This window comes from Maniola jurtina, chromosome 24, assembly GCF_905333055.1.
Source record: "Maniola jurtina chromosome 24, ilManJurt1.1, whole genome shotgun sequence".
Classification (NCBI taxonomy): Eukaryota; Metazoa; Arthropoda; class Insecta; order Lepidoptera; family Nymphalidae; genus Maniola; species Maniola jurtina.
Window position 1 is genome coordinate 5,081,820 of NC_060052.1, and position 19,270 is coordinate 5,101,089.

General features: G+C 38.8%; 1 protein-coding gene and 1 long non-coding RNA gene across 3 annotated transcripts in view; one reads left to right on the forward strand and one right to left on the reverse strand.

Annotated features, from left to right (window-relative positions):
- Window positions 1-1,876: 1,876 nt before the first annotated feature.
- The window catches only part of LOC123877671 (probable sodium/potassium/calcium exchanger CG1090), a 35,426-nt gene continuing 18,032 nt past the window's right edge, over window positions 1,877-19,270 (reverse strand). Inside the window, exons 1-16 of one of the 2 annotated variants that reach the window (XM_045924519.1) lie at window positions 14,354-14,496; window positions 13,298-13,472; window positions 12,059-12,192; window positions 11,584-11,691; window positions 10,835-10,976; window positions 10,013-10,123; window positions 9,575-9,752; window positions 8,643-8,789; window positions 7,924-8,018; window positions 6,985-7,091; window positions 5,884-6,000; window positions 5,429-5,513; window positions 4,732-4,896; window positions 4,110-4,212; window positions 3,190-3,320; window positions 1,877-2,278 (exon numbers count right to left, since the gene is read on the reverse strand). In XM_045924519.1, coding sequence (XP_045780475.1) covers window positions 2,079-2,278; window positions 3,190-3,320; window positions 4,110-4,212; window positions 4,732-4,896; window positions 5,429-5,513; window positions 5,884-6,000; window positions 6,985-7,091; window positions 7,924-8,018; window positions 8,643-8,789; window positions 9,575-9,752; window positions 10,013-10,123; window positions 10,835-10,976; window positions 11,584-11,691; window positions 12,059-12,192; window positions 13,298-13,469 — 1,995 coding nt within the window. In that variant the 5' untranslated portion in view covers window positions 13,470-13,472; window positions 14,354-14,496 and the 3' untranslated portion in view covers window positions 1,877-2,078. Of the gene's footprint in view, window positions 2,279-3,189; window positions 3,321-4,109; window positions 4,213-4,731; window positions 4,897-5,428; window positions 5,514-5,883; window positions 6,001-6,984; window positions 7,092-7,923; window positions 8,019-8,642; window positions 8,790-9,574; window positions 9,753-10,012; window positions 10,124-10,834; window positions 10,977-11,583; window positions 11,692-12,058; window positions 12,193-13,297; window positions 13,473-14,353; window positions 14,497-19,270 lie in introns of those variants that run through there. The other variant, XM_045924518.1, reaches the window with a different exon arrangement.
- LOC123877692 lies at window positions 5,810-18,897 on the forward strand. The gene is made up of 3 exons (XR_006798649.1): window positions 5,810-5,821; window positions 11,495-11,500; window positions 18,701-18,897. It is a non-coding gene; the product is annotated as an uncharacterized LOC123877692 (long non-coding RNA).

Genomic DNA, 19,270 nt, shown 5'->3' on the forward strand with positions numbered 1-19,270 from the left:
GTTTATTTACAAAAATAAAATCATCTATTTATCTACAAGAGTAATAACTAATTTTAAAAATATTGAAACGCACAGAAAAATCTACTCTTATCAATATAAACATTATGTACTCTTAAATAAGCTACAATCGATGTTTCATTCAATCATAAGATTGTGGCATTTGTTTAACTCTATAGGCGATATAAACAGTTTTATATTCTACTAAAATTTTCTTAAGTAATTATTTATGAAAAGCCTAAGACTGCTTTCAGAATATCATGTGACTAATTTTGTTTCAAATTTACATTACGTTACATAAAAAAAGAACTAGACAAATACAGAATGGGGCGTACCTCGATGCATATCATCATCAAATTCCATCACCGGCCTGAGAAGAGTTTGACTAAGTGCAAGTTAGCAGACTTTATACACCTTTGTACATATTATCCCTGAACATAATTCCTCACAAGATTTTCTCGGTAGCCTATCGGCTGACAGGAGGCCAAAGTCTTTAACCACTAGGATATCATCGTTTTTATATACCTTCACGTAATATGGAACATACCCACAACTTAGCACTTTATGTCAATTTACATATTTAATACAGTTAACAAGTTTCTTGGGCGTTATTTTAGGTGATAAGTAAATAGTAGACTAAGGTAGCGCAGGCATATTTGAATGAATGGCATTTTTTAAAAGGCTTGTGAAAAACGATTCACTGCAAAACTGCAAAATCAGTCACAGGATACTCCGATTACAAAAAAAAAACAAAGTTAAATTACTTGTAAGTAGAAAGTCCTGAATACTGAGTATTAATTTTATTGTTACTACACTTTTTGTTAGTTTCAAACATACAATCATCAAGTATTAAGACTGTGTATTCACTACGTTCGCGCACCAACTGTGATACGTGTAGCTGCACTCAGCATGTTAAAATGAACTTGAAATTGTCCAAAAAATAAATGTCAAACTAAGTATTTTATAAAATGGCCCTATTTATATTTGTAATTTTTTGACCAACTAAGTTGACTACATTACCCTGTTATAAATGCAAAAGTGTGTATGTTTGTTAGTTAGTCCTTTCATCACACCGCAATAGAGCAATGGATCAAACTGATTTTTGAATGGATATAGTTGTAGAATCCTAGGAGCATTGTTGGTGCGCGAACGTAGTGGGTGCACAGCTTTACATGAACTTTCACACATTAACGAGAGAGCACAAAATCTAAACTAGTGAGTAAGTGACTCGTCAACAGTTGTAAATATACTTAACGGGTGAATAAGAATTCTATCAACTTGGTTTTACGTTGAAAAGAAACTTTGCTTCGGCAGTTTGATCTTAGTAGGTAGGTTTTAAGTTTTTCATTTTTTACCTCTGAAAATAGTAGCTACCTATCTATTGATAAGGAAAGAACGTTTAATGCAAATAGTCGCGTACCTAACTGCATCCTAAAAACCATTACTGAATTTTTTAGAGTTCCGTACCTCAAAAGGAAAAAGGGAACCCTTATCGGATCACTTTGTTGTTTGTCTGTCTGTCCGTCTGCCTGTCGTGTCTGTCAAGAATACCTATAGGTAATTTCCCGTTGACCTCAAACTATGCAGGTAGGTATCTAGGTCTTATAGCACAAGTACCTAAACGAAAAAATCCGAAAACCGTGAATTTGTGGTCAAAAATTAAAATGTGTTCATGAACCAATAAATAAATTACCTAGTATTTTCAATAATTATCAAAGTAAGATAACTATATCATATCATATGAAAGGGCTTTACTTGTACATTTTAAAAATGATTTTAATTTATTTTTACGCATAATAGTTTTTGATTTATCGTGCCGGAAAAATACCCACGATGCACGAGTCTGACTCGCACTTGGCCGGTTTTTTGATTCTAAAATACACTCCGACAAGGCTCTTTTGGCGCGTGGCCAAAATCGGAACTAAAGCCGCCACCTTGAGAAGTGCACTTGTTGATTATTGGCTGTGTTACCATAAAGCTGCAACAGCGCCCTCACTCAAGTGCCAAAAGAGGTTTGTCGGACTGTAAATACCTTTCGAAGCAAAGTCCCTTCACACATCGAAAAGAAAATCCCGTCCAGTCTAATAACTAGATTCGCAGTCGGGAGGATGGATGTTCCCGAAGACGTTGAGCTCGTAGAGGCTGGCCAGCGTGATGAACAGCAGGTACCACAGCATCAGCACGGCGCCGTACTTGCGGTCCAGCTTCCAGCCGTTGGCGTGCGTCGCCACCACCAGGAACACCACCGTCGAGAACAGCGACAGGGTTGAATAGATCAAACCTGGAATTCAAGTTTTTAATTACTTAAGTACAGGTTGCCAGTACCAACAAACAAACTGTCGTATATATATATTTTTTATAAAAAAAGAATATTAGCCATGCTAATCATGACTAACACTGCCCTTTTCCCACTAATTAAACGTAAAGCTTGTGCCAGGAGTGGGTACGACAATAGTGCAACGGGTGGGGCTTGAACCGCCGACCTTTCGGAATTCAGTCCGCTCTTCAACCGTTGAGCTATCGAGGCTCAATATATCTATATGGTATTAATAGATAATAATTGTGTCATGGAACGTATGCTATGTTTATGCTCTATGGGCAGATTGTCCATGTTGATTTTAGTTCATTAAACCAAGCAAGTAAAATGGTTACATTTAATAATATAGTTAAATCTAATACACAAACGGGAACAGTTTTCCCTTCCACTTTTAATATGGATACCTTCAAGTCAAGAGTGCAAAGGCAAATTCTAGGCAAACGCGCTCCATCTTAGGCTGCATCATCACTTGCTAGCAGGTCTGATTGCAGCCAAGCGCTACTCCAGCTTCACAACCGGTTAAGCTGAACTCTCCTACGGATCTTCTCATTTCTGATTTGATCACGTAGAGTAATAACTCCAAGCATAGCTCTCTCCATCGCTCGCTGAGTGACTGAGCTTTTGACGTGACAACGTCTTATAATTCGATAGAGCCGGCTGCACGTACGAAAAAACATGACTCATGCGGCGTTACCTCGCTCTGAGGCGTTCCATGTAAGGCTTGAAGTGCAAGCGAGAGCGCAGAACGAGCGACAAAGAAGCACAATCGGCCTTTGTTGTCACGTTCAACTATCGTCAGTAAACCGACTTTTTTTGTGAGGCCTATAACTAGCGCGCATACGCTAATATGCAAGGCTTTTTTATAGGTAACGTACCCTTGCTGATAACATTGACGTGGCTGCCGGGCTGGATGATGGCGGTCTGTATGAACCACGGCAGGCCCAGGCATACCAGGATATCGAACACGTTAGACCCGACCGCGTTAGACACCGCCATGTCACCATATCTGTCAAATAAATGGATAATATGTTATGGAGAATGTGCGAACAGAAAATATGTAAAAGCGTAATTAATATCTATACCTGCAAAAGACGTAATTTTTTTGTAATACTTTAAAAAAAATTAGTCATCGCTATAAAGTTATTTTGTTAAAGAATCTGCAAAATATTTAAATATTTAAAATAAATAAATGTATTTATTTTACACAAAATATGTATTTTATTATCTTTGTAATGTGTGTTACTTTTATGCCTATTAATTTTACTTTGTGCACCATCTCGCGCTGCGGTCACTAAATCCGTACACCAAAGGTCGCCTGTAAGAGATTGCTATAGCAATAAGGCCGCCTTTGCACCATCTAGTATAGTTTCTTCTAATGTTTTTCTGTACCTATATAATATGTTTGTGTATGCAATAAAGTTTTCTAAATAAAAATAAATTACAGAGAGAAGAAAAATTATTTCAAAAGACGATTAAATTGTTATCACTGCAACTTTTTGGATATCACATCACACTAATATTATAAAGGCGAAAGTTTGTGTGTGTGTGTGTGTGTGTGTGTGTGTGTGTATGTTTGTTACTCCTTCACGCAAAAACCACTGGGCGGATTTGGCTGAAATTCGAAATGGAGATAGATAATATCCTGGATTAGCATATAGGCTACTTTTTATCCCGGAAAATCAAAGACTTCCCGCGGTATTTCGAAAAACCTAAATCCACGCGGACGAAGTCGCGGGCGTCAGCTAGTATAATATAAAAATTAAAATATTTTAACTGTATTTTATAGTTTCCTTACCCTTCCTTGATGACCGCAAGTGATGACAGCGCGTCAGGCACCGACACGCCCGCCGCGACAAATGTCAGCCCCATCACGGTGTCCGGGATACCCAGGGTGTAGCCTGGAAGACAAGAAAGACAATTTATCAAAAATGTTTCTTAAAATATACTGCCCAAAGACTAGTACTAAACAAAATATGCGTAGGTAGGTACTTACTTTATTAATATCTCCAACAAAGCTACAGCGGCTACGAACGTAGCACTATTAAGCTACGAACATGGTGATCCGAGCGTAATTACTATTACTTTTTAACCCCCGACCCAAAAAGAGGGGTGTTATAAGTTTGACGTGTGTGTCTGTGTATCTGTGTGTCTGTGTATCTGTCTGTGGCACCGTAGCGCCTAAACTAATGAACCGATTTTAATTTAGTTTTTTTTTTGTTTGAAAGGTGGCTTGATTGAGAGTGTTCTTAGCTATAAACCAAGAAAATCGGTTTAGCCGTTTGAAAGTTATCAGCTCTTTTCTAGTCATTGTAACCTTCACTTCAACTTGGGGGTGTTATAAATTAATTTACACTTGTTGGTTAAGTGCTCGGTGTTCTTTGACTACGACTTTAATAAATGATAGGTATAACACTCACCAATAATGGTAATCATCCAAACCATGAAGTAGGAGTAGAAGGAGATCCACAGCATGGAGATGATGAAGGCGACGGGGTACCAGCGGCCGCGGCAGTCGGGCATGGTGTGGCGGCACGACCAGTGCACCGGGTACGCGACGTACCAGCACGCCAGCTGGACGGGGTCTGAAAAAAAGACATTTAAAAAAAAAGAATAGTAGCCATGCTAATCATGACTGATACTCCCCTTTCCCCTTGTGCCAGGAGTGGGTACGACAATAGCGCAACGAGTGGGGTTTGAACCGCCGACCTTTCGGAATTCAGTCCGTTCCTCAACCGTTTAGCTATCGAGGCTCTAAACATTAAACGTAGTAATATCTTTTTTTACACAGATTAGCCAATGTCAGGTTTGTATAGTTAGGTTAGTTGTATAGGTTATATAAGTTAGGGAAAGAAAGAAGGAATAAAGTTTCTTTACCGTTTTACTGAGGGTCGTGACTCTTTTATATTACTCACATAATGGCATTAGGTCTCTTGATAATAATGCGGTGAGTCCCCAGATACATCCACATACAACTCACTGAGAACACGAGATTTCGATTCTTAGGTTTTACAGTTAATTATTACCAGATGTTAATGAGGAGGGAAACAGTTTTTATGGGCAGTGTTGTCTGAAGTAAAGGTATATGTAAGTAATAATGAACAAATCACAACTCACTTGCTCCAACTGGTTTGACGAGAGGATTAACCGCGGTCTCAGCGTTGTATTCTTTGGCTTTGTAATAGGCCGGTTGTGTGGGAGCCTGAATGAAAATTTTTAGTTCACATTTATTTATTTCATCAACAATATTTATCTTTTGCCATCCTAACTACACGCACATGTTCGTAAAATTTCAACTCGATCAAACAGTTGAAAAGAGACGAAAAATCAGTTACAGCACTAGGTACCTGTCACGTTTATAAGTTACGCCAATATACCTGTGCAGAAAACTTATTTTCGAATGGCGTGAAAATATCTCAATAGTATATAGTTTACTAAATCACACATAGATGGCGCTGTCCGTCATTAACTTGCAGTGTTGCAGATAAAAGACATTAGTCTCGTGCGATGGTACGGAATCCTTCGTGTGCGAGTCTGACTCGTACTTGACCGGTTTTTTATGGTCTTATCACCTTCGGCGCGGACGGGGCCTGTCCCTCCTGCTTGGGCTCGCTCTGGTTGGGGGATTGCAACTGTTGTGCTGGCTCCGGCTCGCCCCAGCTCTGTGCAGGTGCGGTCGGCGGTTGTTGCTGAAAAATCACGAACATTTAATGCCCCCAAAGTAAAAATATGCTAGTTTATCTTATTCGGAGCTAGATGATGCCCGCGATTTCGGATTTAGACTTTTAAGGATCCAGTGGGAACTGTTTGATTTTAACCTTAACAAAAGTAACCTTTATGTCCCAGAGATGCAAGCTATGCCTACTCAGTTTCGTCAATCCGGGAAAAGCTAGCAGACAGATATACACACTTTCGCATAATTATAAGTGTGGTTATAGTTAGTTAGTTAAAAGTTAGTTGGAAGGCTAATTTTTTACCCTAAAATGGGTCAATGTACACATCATTATTAACAATTTTACTATGGGTCTGAATTTTATCAAGCAATGTACATAATAATATATAGAGCACACACCAAAATAAGGTTCGAGGTAGGTATCACAAAGCGCAGGAACAGGAACGATATTTTGCAAATGTTTGAAAATGTAATGAATCCTGTCAAGTATCAAACCTGGAAGTTCGGCTTAGGGTGCCTTTCCACCAGAGATGTGCTATGCAGCTATGCTACGAAGATGTGAAATCTACGCTACGAAAATATGTGACCGTTTCCACCAATACTAAGCTATGTAGCTATGCGAGGAAGATGCGCTATGAAGATGCGCCGCCGCAAAGTAGCTGCGCGAGAAAGATGCGCAGCTCGAGCTATGCGATGTATCGATAGTAGGGAAGCGGTGAGGAGAGAGGCGCTCACGTGTCCTGCCGTGCCTGCACATAGCTACACCACTCGCGACGGCCCATAGTAGGCATCCATAGCACGCATCCTTCCATATAAAAAACATATCTTAGTTGAATCCGTTTCCACCAGTGCTATGTGCACCAATGAATATGATTGGTGGATATCAAACGCAACCATAGCAACGTAGCATAGCACATCTCTGGTGGAAAAGCAGTCTTATAAGACCAGCGCGGCAGGGAAATCGTCAAAAAGTGATGATAATCAAAAGCATATATCTCACCAATGAGGTTTCATCCCAGGCGTTCATGGGGTCCCAAGTCGTGTTAGGGTTCCAAGCTGACTCCGCGTTGTAAGCCGCGTTCACGTAGGCTCCGTCCGGGTTGTATTCTGAAGGAAATTATTATAATTTTTATCAGGTGATATGCCCGCAACTTCATCCTCGTGGATTTAGGTTTTAAAAATCCCGTGGGAGCTCTTTGATTTTCTGGAATGAAAAGTAGCATATGACACTCTCTTTATAAATACAAAAAAACCCACAAAAAAGAATACCAGGTTGTATAAGTGCCATTCTTTCTATTAAAGAACTGTGCAATAAAAATGAGAAGAATACCGAAAGGCATTCTTTATACTTTTGCTCTCACGACCGAGTACAAAATAAGTACATAATAATATAAAAGCCGAAAGGTAATATTAATAATAGACTTACATATATGTATAAAAATAAATAAACTTAGATACACGTTACATAAATACATTATTTGTACAGCAAAAGCATTCCGAAGCACTGGTAGATGCAAAAATACTTGTAAAAGTTTAATTGAATAAAATTATTTAGAATTTAGAATTTTGATAGTTTACGACAAAAACCAAAAGCGATAAAGACAAAAACATACGTTAAATCTATTTCAATTAAAGCGATGATATACGTTATGAAATATTTCCATTATGATATCTATGGCATAATATAATTGACTAGCTGATGCCCACGACTTCGTTCGCGTGGATGTAGGTTTTTTAAAATTCCCGTGGGAACTCTTTAATTTTCCGGGATAAAAAGTAGCCTATGTGCTAATCCAGGGTATAATCTATCTCCATTCTAAATTTCAGCCCAATCCGTCCAGTAGTTTTTGCGTGAAGGAGTAACAAACATACACACACACACACACACACACATACACACATACAAACTTTCTCCTTTATAATATTAAGTATGATTTACCCGCAGGTTTCTGCGGAAGGTCGTTGTTCTGTCCCTCCATTTGCGTGTACTGCCCCTCAGCCGCCGGCGCTGCATCTGGTTGACCTGCGCCGCTTCTGTTATACAGTGAATATTAAAAAAGAGTAACTACATAAAGAGAGAGAGCCAGTGCGTGCCAGACCTTCGTTATTTTATAACAGCTGAAAGTTTCTCAAACGAAACTAAGAGTCGCTCAGCGCGCTATGGAGCGAGCTATGTTGGGATCAATCTCAGGGATAAAATCCGGAACGAGGAAATTCGCAGAAGAACGAAAGTGACCGACATAAGTAGTTCAAAGGATTAGCAAGCTGAAGTGGCAATGGGGAGGTTATGTCTATCGCAGAACCTACGGCCGATGGGGCAGACGCGTTCTGGAGTGGAGACCGCGTACCGGTAAGTGCAGTGTGGGACGACCTCCAGCCCGCTGGACCGATGACCTTGAAGAAGGTGGAGGGGAACGGGTGGACGAGGACGGCAGAGACCCGTGTTTGGTGGTGCGCTCTTGAAAAGGCCAATGTCCAGCAGTGGGCGCATTCAGGCTGATGGAATGGAATGGCAACTTTCTCTGCGTATTATGTCCAACACGGGGAGGAACGATCAGTGACTATGAAGTTTGGATTATGGTGACTTTGAGAGTTAACAGGTATCTAATAAAGGTTTACAAAATCTTACGTCTAAAAACTACTGCAAATAATATTAACTTGTATGTAACGAGCGCAGCCTGCTCTTCCCTGGACGGCAGCTTGAATGGCAGGGGAATCGTCAAGGCCCATCGCTCCAGCGTGCTGTTGAAGCGCAGCGCCACGCAGTACACCCCGTACATGATCAGCATGAACAGGGCTTCTGGCCTGTAAGAAAAAACCGGTCAAGTATGAGTCGGATTCGTACACAAATGGTTCCGTACCATCATACAAGATCTTTATGTAGAACTTTGCAAGTTAATAACGGTCGGCGCAATCTAAATGTGATTTAGATGTGAAATTTTTCGTGAACACGTTTTTCACCACTGATTCATGGTTTTCGAACTTTTTCTTAACTTGTACTATAAGAACTGTCTACCTGTCAAATTTCATGATTCTATGTCAACGGGAAGTACCCTATAGATTATTTTGACAGATAAGACAGACAGACAACAAATTGATCCTATAAGGGTTCCCGGAGAGACAGACAGACAGACAGACAACAAATTGATCCTATAAGGGTTCCGTTTTTCCTTTAGAGGTACCGAAAAAATCCACGGGATTTTTAAAAAACCTAAATCCACGCTGATGAAGTTGTGGGCATCCTCTAGTAAATAAATAAAATAGTGTTGAAAATCACCGACTTAACAGGACACGTATCCATTGGCGATGGTGCACAGCATGACCAGTATAGAGATGGCATAGAAGAAGTCACAATAGGGGGCCACCAGTTGAAGTATAAAGACCGATAAAGTGCGTAGTGACGCGCGTGTACCCGTAGACGTAACTGCACGCATTACGTCTACGTGAACGTTCACGCCACGCAAGTGGTATGCCATGTTTCATACAGTTCCATACATTACAACGCAATGGTACGCGCTACGTCTACGCTTACACATGTGTGAACGTGTACATCTGCGACGGCAACATAGCGTCGAAAATCATCAACTCACCAGGACACGTATCCATTGGCGATAGTGCACAGCATGACCAGTATAGAGATGGCATAGAAGAAGCAATCACGACAGAGCGGCCACCAGTTGAGGTGGGAGACGGTGCCGGCGCACAGCGCGCACACGGATATCACGAACATTATGTTGAACACCGCCGAACCGATCACTCCGGAAACACCTGCAAGAAAGCAACATGCGTAAAACGGAATTTACATTACGAAATTAAAAAATTACGAAACATCTTATTTTGTAATGGATGCGAAATAAGACGTTTACACGTGCAATTGATAATGAAATTATTAATGTTTTCAACTCAATTCAATTCAATTTTCACAACTTCACTCATTTCCTACGTGTTTCTAATTTCTACGGAAACCTAAACTTATTATGTAATACCTAAACTTATTATATTCGAAATTTAAAAAAAAATATACTGACCAATGTCGTCCTGTGCACAGAAGACGCCGATGACTACAGTGGCGAGCTCGGGGGCTGAACTGCCTGCAGCCATGAACGTGGCACCCGCTACGTCTGGCGCCAGTTTTAGTTCTGCAAATAAAATCAATGCTTAGAACATTGAAAGAAAAAGAGGAGAGGAAGACCAAAGGTGGAGGGATTGCGTGAAAGGGGATATATGTGTAAAAGGGGTGGAAAATGCGTTGAAAGAAATGAGTGGAAGAAAAAGACATATTGTGCCGACCCCACATAATATGGGATAAAGGACAAGAAGAAGAGTTTAGACTTTAGAACATTTTTCCTTAGTTTTTTAGTCTACAGCTACATTTTTCTAGTCTAGTCTAGTCTACAGATACTTTTTTCTCTTATACCTTAATTGTATTTCTGTTACGTGTTGGACTATTGATTGTGGTCAATAGGTGAACGTCTTGGCCCGAAGATTTACTGTAGGTATATTTGATGCCAGAGGGCAAATGGCAATGGTCTAAAATCCAATGGGCAATTGGTTGTTTGTAGGTAAATAGCGTGGTGACAGTACATTACAGTTTCAGGAAATATCGTAAACTAAGTACTTATAGGTATTATTTCATTACAACCGTCGTATTGCCAACCAGAAAAGAACCAGAATTGACATGTTAAGTAAAAGGATTTAAACTCAAAACTGCAAGGTGAATATTCAACGCGTAAAAGCGAAATTTTTCAGAAGAGTATAACTCTGAGTTCGTAGGTTATGACGATACAACGTTGCATTGTGGTTTTGAGTCTCGACCCTAATAAAGGTATCTGGGTTTATTATAATCTCACCTTCACAAATCCTGTCTAAGCTGGAGACAAAATATTCGTCGCACACGATCGCTAGGCCGATGAAAGTGAACACCGCTACCAGAATGTGAATGATCAAGCCTCCATGTTTCCTCGCGTTTTGACCCATCAGTGGACGCGGGAACTGCAAAAACATTCTGATAAGATCTGGGAACTGACCACATTGTTATCCAAAGAAAACTTTCGCTCATGTATCCTTTATGGAAGAAATAAATGGAATAATGGATGGAGGACATATTATAACGTAACCTAAACCTAGTTCCAAAAAATTATATAGATTTTTTGGATTCGATGACAAGTTAGTCCTTGAATCCGATCTCACCTGGTGGCAATTGACAATGCAATCTATCATGGAAGCGTGCTAACTTGGTAGGGGTATGGCAGTTTAATAAACCGTGAACTGAAACGCTAAATCACTTGTTGGCATGTCTTTGCTGGTAGAGTGGTAACTACTGAACTATGCTGGAAGTCTCCCACCAGTCCAGACCAGTAAAATTAGAAGTTATGATCCTCCAAGACCATAGCGTTCACTATTGCAGATCGGCATTTGTTGGTACATCAGTATGAAACTCTCTTCGGCGGAGTTCCCAATAGATTATAACAAATTCTTTATAGGCCGGCAACGCATTGGCGGTTCCTGAGCAAATGGTCATGTGTGATGGTAATCAGTTAACATTAGGGGACCCGCCTGCTCGTTGTCCATTTTTTTATTTAAATAAAAGAAACTTTACCTGTTCAATGGCCGGTGGTGTACAGTTTCGGAGAGGATGCACGGTAGGAATAGCATCTTCTTCTTCCTCTATCTTCTCATTTTCACGGACAATTACCGCTTCTTCTCCCTTTCAAGTAAACACATTCATATACATTTCAAGCTAAACTGATTACTAAACTATAGGTATGTTGCCCCAAAACGGAACGCTTACAATTTGAATATGAAATTGAATTTGAGATTATCATAACAGCAAGATGGACCGACGATATAAAGCGGCTGGCGGGGAGTGGCTGGATGAGGAAGGCTGAGGACTGGATGTGGTGACGCTCTTTAGGGAAGGCCTATGTCCAACAGTGGACTTCCATAGGCTGATGATGATGATGATAACACCTATCCATATTGTTTTCTTGTTCGTATTTGAGTAGAATATTGATTGATTCAGAAACTTCATTCAAGACTAAACTACCGATGATAAATGTGTATTGTGAATTTACCTCTTCATATCCAGCATCTTTTTGTTTCTTCTTCTCTCCCTCTTCTGGTTCTATTTCTATTCCTTTCATAGCTTTCTTGCCATCTGTTTCGTGTGTGTTTTCTTCTTTGGGGCCGATTGGAGACACATCAGATTCTAGGAAAATGCATTTTTTTTATAAAAAGGTGAGTAGACTTTTGAGATAGATTGATCTCCTAAATCCAGTAACACAAAACTGAGTGGTTTACCTATTTGTGGCATAACATTGTTACAGAAAATTACTTGATGACTGTTGATGACTGAAACTTTTACCTGTAGGTAGGTACTTGTATCTTCATAATATATTTCGTAAAAGTAATGTTTTTGATATATTTAACGATTAGATAATTCACCACTTCTGCACCGCAGGAGGGAAACGTCATGACGAATTCAGCTTCGCAACCCGCTGAAATAAATCGGTTACTCTGATTCCCCTACGAATCTCTTCATTTCTGATTTGATCACATACAAAGTTTAACCAGAACGCGAGCAAAACTTAGCGTTATTATTATCCAATGTCAATAACCTTTATTAATTTGCCTTATCTTGTAGTTTTAGTGATTTATTATTTTTCAAACCTGCATTGTATGGTGTGCAAAACTCGGGTCAATGCTCCACCAACAACGTGGCATTGACTTCGAATGACCTATTTACGGAACGTTCGTTGACCTCTAGTGTCAGTCAGATGTTTTATTTGCAATATATTGTGAACTTTTAAAAAATACAGGATTTAAAAAAAAATAGTTTTTTATGGTATTTTATCAGTAATCACTAATCATCAGTACTATCACCTGTTTTCTTTTTGCTAGCGTTCTGGTTTCACCCTATATGGACTCCAAGTTTAACTCGTTAAGTGACTCTAAGCTTTCTCATGAGGACCATAGTAAGCCATGTCTCGTCCATATTATGCCAAATCCCCATAGCTCATCTTGATAGCTTAGATAGAATAGCTTTTTTTTTCTTCTCTCGTCTGGCTTTACAAAGATTAGCCAATGTCAATTTTGTAGTTATTTACAAGTTAGGGAAACTATATAAGTATGGACTTCGTCTGTGCTGGCACTCGCCGATACACGCCCGGCGCCTCCTTAGAGTGCTTCCCAGGTCAGTTCCACCACTAAAAAAGACCAGTGGAACACAAAAACCGGCCACTTAACAAAAAAAAAACACTTCAAAAAGGCACCGCACGCGCGCCAGCAAACGCCAACACAGATGTCTAGATTACCTTTGATTGTGTTACTAGTTTTAGAGTGTTCAGGCACGTTCGGTACGGGGGGCTCTGGCTTGTCCGGGCTCTCCGGTGGCTCGGAGGGGTTGCTCATCACGGCTTGGAATATGGAGTAAGCGATCATGATCACCGACAGGGTCAGCCAGCGGTGCCGACGAGGCTTCCGCATTCTCTGCAACAATAAACAAATAATAAGAACATTTATTATTATAAAGCCTTTATTTATTCCCTATCTTACAAATTTTCCTTATTAGTTTTTTAACCTAATTAATGTTAGTACAATATGCTAGTGTTAGTGTAAATACATTTATTTTATCGATAAGAATCCCTCATTGGGTATAGGCCTTAAAAAAAAATAAGAAAAATACAAATAAATAATTCCAACGCTTTGCTGTCTAGTGTCAGGTTTAGAGCTTTATTCTAACGCCTCGAGATAGAGTAGCGTTGGAAGTCCTTCGCCTATGTGTGCAGACGACATCAAAAAGTTAAGAGCCTCGATAGCTCAACGGTTCAGGAGCAGACTGAATTCTGAAAGGTTGGCGGTTCAAATTCCACCCGTTGCACTATTGTCGTACCCACTCCTGGTACAAGCTTTACATGGTTAGCATGGCCAATATTCATGTTATAAAATAAAATAAAAAGATTTAGACGGTGTAAGACCGTGGTATGTGGAAGTCCAGTTATTTTTGGTGTTGATTCAAAGCGAATCACCGTGCGTATCGGGAATTAAAATTGATAGTTACTTTGTGTCAAAATGACGTCTCTCATCACTAACATTTAATTCAGAGTACGCTCACATGACGCTCACTGCTGTTATCAGCGCCAAAAGAGCGAAAATCAAGTTGCTTCAAAAAAGAGTCGGCAATCGCAGGTCCAGCGTGTATTGATAGAGGTCACTGCATACTGGTATGACAATGGTACCAGTATGCAGTTGATGGGAATGGTATAACGACATACTGGTTTATCGACATTGTGTACAATGAAAAAATTATGAATATAATTGTTCAGTATAATAAAACCCTTTCCTTTGTCTTTGGGAAATAGATAGCTTACCTTTACTAGCTAATACTTCTTGCAAGAATTACGAAGGCTGCAGGTACGAGGAGCAGATAAAACTAAATTCATTAAAATTGAAATTATCAAACGTAACAATTCGCGACTGATCGCACCGTTGAATACAAGATGCCGCGGCGAATGCTTTTTATGTTTACGTAGTACTTACTGATTAGGAGACCTCTACGGGTTATCATTTCGATAGAGGTAGGGGATAAGATGGCACATCTTGGAGTTTGTGACGTTTTGGAATAAAAATCCATCCATATTAATATTTATGTTAAATATCTAAATGCGGAAATTTCTGTCTGTCTGCTTCACATTGTCCATTAAACCGATTTTGACGAAATTTTATACAGAGATTGTATCGCGAGGACGGACTTAAAGGCAGTAGCCTATGTCCGTCCTCGAGGACATAGATTGTCGTAGTTTTTGATTTACCGGGATAAAATACTTTATCCCGGTAAATCAAAGACTTCCCAAGAGATTTTCAAAGCACCTAAGTCTATCTGGATGAAGTCATGGGAATCATTTATATTGTGCAGAGATAGCTTGCATCCTGGACACAGGTTAGATTACTTTTGCCCAAAAAATAGAATAGAAGTAGAAGGATTTTTAGAAACTTAAATCCACGCGCTGAATTCGGTTTTATTTCTGTCTACATTGTAGGTAAGAGAGGTTGAAAATTTCACATTTCTAGGTGCAAGAGATTTTTATTTATTCAGATACAAGTTAGCCCTTGACTGCACTCTCAACTGGTGGTGAGTGATGATGCACTTTGATTTGCTTCAAAATGGGTCTAGTTGATTTCAATATCTCAACGACGCACTTCAGGGTGGTCTGCTTAAGATATAACTCAAGTAATAATATTATTATTTGTTGGCTTAGTATAATTACAAATGGACGTAAGATGACATGTAATAATAATTAAATACTTATCATTTAAATATTCTACATAAAACAAGATGATTACCAAATTTTATTATGAAAATATCGTCTGGGTTTATCATAATACGATAAACAACAAGTGTCTACAATAACAAAGTATTTAAAAATAATTATGTAAGTGAATTAGTGACATAATTGCTTACCGGATGTTTGGTAAATTCTCAGCAAAATTTATTCACTGTTATGTTCATCATTACATGGCGTACCTACGAGTATATAAAAATTGTGCTCGGTGATGAGTAAGACAGAAGATAAAAACGTATGAGAGTAGAAGAGATAGTGGCCTACTAAATTGTAAGTCTTCACTTTTAAAGAAGTAAGTAGAACACTACTTACCTACTTCTTTTTTACGAGTACATAGGTATGACAGACAAATTGACATGGACATTTGACAAGCAACGTTTTAAATAACAGATATTATTTTTAAGTCCATAGTCTACTACTATTGGAGTCACAGAACCGGAACATTAAAACATCTCTATGTCTCAAACTTACTATAGTATTGGCGTCACTCAGAAAAGCAGGTATTATTTAAATATTTTTATCGAATTATTGGAATGTCCTCTCAAAACCAACACAAAAAACACAAGTTCAATGTGTAAAGGTTATCCGAGACTCTTAATCTAAACAAACTAATGCCAAAATAAATAATTTAATTAGAGCGTGATTGCTATCACAACATCTAATTATTCAGTTCACAATCCAAATACCGAAAATATGCGATATCGCTCCGAATCTCAGAAGGAGACTAAACTAAAACCTTCAAAACACCCGTATTTATGCAAGTTCAATCTTGTTGGCCTCCTAGCAACAGATTGTATGACATCGAATGAGCCAAATATCGATTTTATCAAACTACCTGCATTAGATAAATTAATAATTTTATATTATTGTTGACAATTCAAATCAATTTTTAAAAGTAACCTTACAATAGATATCAAATCAATGGTCTAGTACATCTAGTAACTATGAACTTTTAGATGAACAAAAATCGTATATACTACAGATACAGATCCTCTGTATAATACCTGATACCGATTCACTCGTAAATATTCCAATAAGATATTTTATCGGTAGTAAAAGCTGCGACGCCTCTTGAGTCTTGAGTCTTTCGACACCTCTTTCATATCACGTTTCATATCAAGACCCGTAAGAGCAATAATCTGAGTATAAAATCATCTGTCGAAAAATCTGGACATCACAGCCTTGATCACAGCTAATAATATGATAAATGCAAAAGTTTGTTGACAGTTTGTCCTTCAACGCATCGCATCGGAGCAACAGATCGACGTGGATTTTTTCACGAAAGACTGGAAGAGTGACATAGGCTACTTTTCTCCAGAAAAGCAATTTTTTTTAGATTTATATTTATTAAACTTATACAATATACATACAGGGCATTTTTAATTAAATTCAGTGCCACAAAAACCACAGTCGGTTTTACCGGATTTTTAGTATTCATTTATTCGGTTTTTTTATTCCCACTGGTTTTTTAAAATCCTAAATCCAAGCGGACGAAGTCTCGGGCATCAGCAAGTACTGTATACTCTTGTTTTTTATTTAAACCTAGAAAATAAACAATTTTCGCTTACCAGGTTTATTCTTATTTGCGGACCGAACTAGTAGTCCCCGGGGAACGGTTCAAGTTGAAGAGCTTTGCGGCCTGTTTTGTTACAGTGTAAACGAGAAAATTACGTTACCTACCGAGAGGACGATAAAATTTACACAATTCAACGTTTCTACTGATCTGAAACTGCGATTGCCGACCCTGTTTTGAAGTAGTTTGATTTTAGGCATTTTGGGTTTTTGATTCATTATAGGCACACGCTTGACCACAATCACACCGGATGGAAAGTAATGATCTATACTAATATTATAAAGAGGAAACCTTTGTATTTTTGTATGTTTGTATTGAATAGGCTCAAAAACTACTGGACCGATTTCAAAATTTCTTTTACCATTACTTAGAGGGATTCTTCCGAATCCGTATAGGCTATATTTTATCCCGGAAAATAGAAAAAATAAATGTCCACCCGTGCGAAGCCGGGGCGGGTCGCTAGTGTGTCCTAAGATGGTCGAGCCTTAACCTAGAAGACGCCTTGTTTTAAAGATGAAATAAACTGATTTTTTTTAAACTGAGTCGTTTTACAATTATGGTGATGGGGGAAAGATACTAGGACTTTAATTGGTAGGAAATACAAATCACGGAATAGTATTCCAAATCTTAGTCATGCGTAATGACTGAGGAAAAATAGCTGATAACAGCAGCGAGCGTCATTCATTTGAACTAAATGATGAGACATCGGTCAACGTAATGCCAACACGAAGACCATTTGACACAAAGTGTCAATTTAAATTTCCGGTATGCTTCGTGGCTTCGTGGGATGCTTCGAATTGGCCCAAAAAATAACCATCGTTTTCTGAACCCGAGACCTTCCACTAAGAAGACCACAGCACCACCAGAGGGAGGTCTTATATAATCTACATCCTTAAAAGCTAAAATTAGAAACACATTTTCAGAGATTCTCATATAAATCTGTTTAAATTCGTGGCCGCTTGGATTCCAGCTTAAATATTTGAACAACCCTGCAAATTAATGTCTGCTTAGACGGACCGTATAACAAACAAAAATCAGCACAGGTTTGCGATAGCCATTGAACGCGAACACAAATTCATCGTTCATGCGAATAAACTATCTACTCACCTATGTGTTTTCCAATTTTGTACTTGACGACCAATGTTAGCACTTAGCAGACGCCCTTTAGTCATTAAAAATCTAGTACTTAAGTTTTATTTTTTTTGCAGTAATTTATTGCTTTTTTGAAATAGTGTGTGTAGTGTGTTTTATTTGGACTAATTCGCCACACACAGTCACTGTAGATTTAAAAAAAAATACAATAAATAATCTTACTTTATTTAAACATTGCGTTTAAATACAGTGGGCATAGACCTCACGTTATTACAAGTATTTATACCTCAATTAGCGCATTACATTAGTTGTGAATGTTAAGTAATATAGAATTTGTGAACTGAACGTGCGATGGAATGCACAGGTGGCACGCGAGGTCTGTATAGTAATAAAAGGTAAATAGAATACAATTCACACCGATACTATTACACTGAAACAGGTTAGCTATAATTAAATATGTTAAACATTGTCATTGGACATAAAATTGAATTCTAACTAGACACTTGCGAACTATGGGGTTTGCTGACCAGAATTCAGAAGACTAATCAAACTGATTGCCACAATCCATAATTGACATGATTCCAACCTAAACCTACCGTCAAAATTTCAAGTATCTAACTCCAACGGTTTAGGTGGGAGGTTTTTTTATTCATTATAGGCAAACGCTTGACGACAATCACACCTGATGGAAAGTGATGATGTGGCCTAAGATGGGACGCGTTTACCTAGATGCCTATTCACCTCTTGTTTTAAAGAGACCCTGATTGTAATTGGTAGGAATACAGATCGTGGAAGAGTATTTCAAACCTTAACCATGCGTATGAGGAATGATGACGCAAAACGTTTTGTGCGTGTAGATGGAATGTTGACGACATTAGGATGGAAACTCGCCCGACGTCTTGCGGTTTGGTGGCTGTGCGTTGGTGATTCAGTCAGTCAGTCAGGACCAGTCTTCATATTACATACCTATTCGTATATTTGTGTGGCATGTCTGAAAGGACTCTCAGTGTAGCCCCGTGGCGCAAGTTAACGCTAACATGCCCCGAGGGACTTGAATCAGGTTTCGAGGCCTAAACAGTTATAAATAAATACGCTCACTTTAGTACGTGGCAAATTACATTTATTCAAGCAGATTTATGGGTTTTAGAATAGTAGGCCTATTCTGAGAGGAGAGTGCTCAGTAGTGAGTCAGCGATGGGTTGTGATGATGATGATGACACTGGACTGAACATTTTTGACCTTTAATTTAGGATTGAACTTACAAAAAACCGACTTCAAAA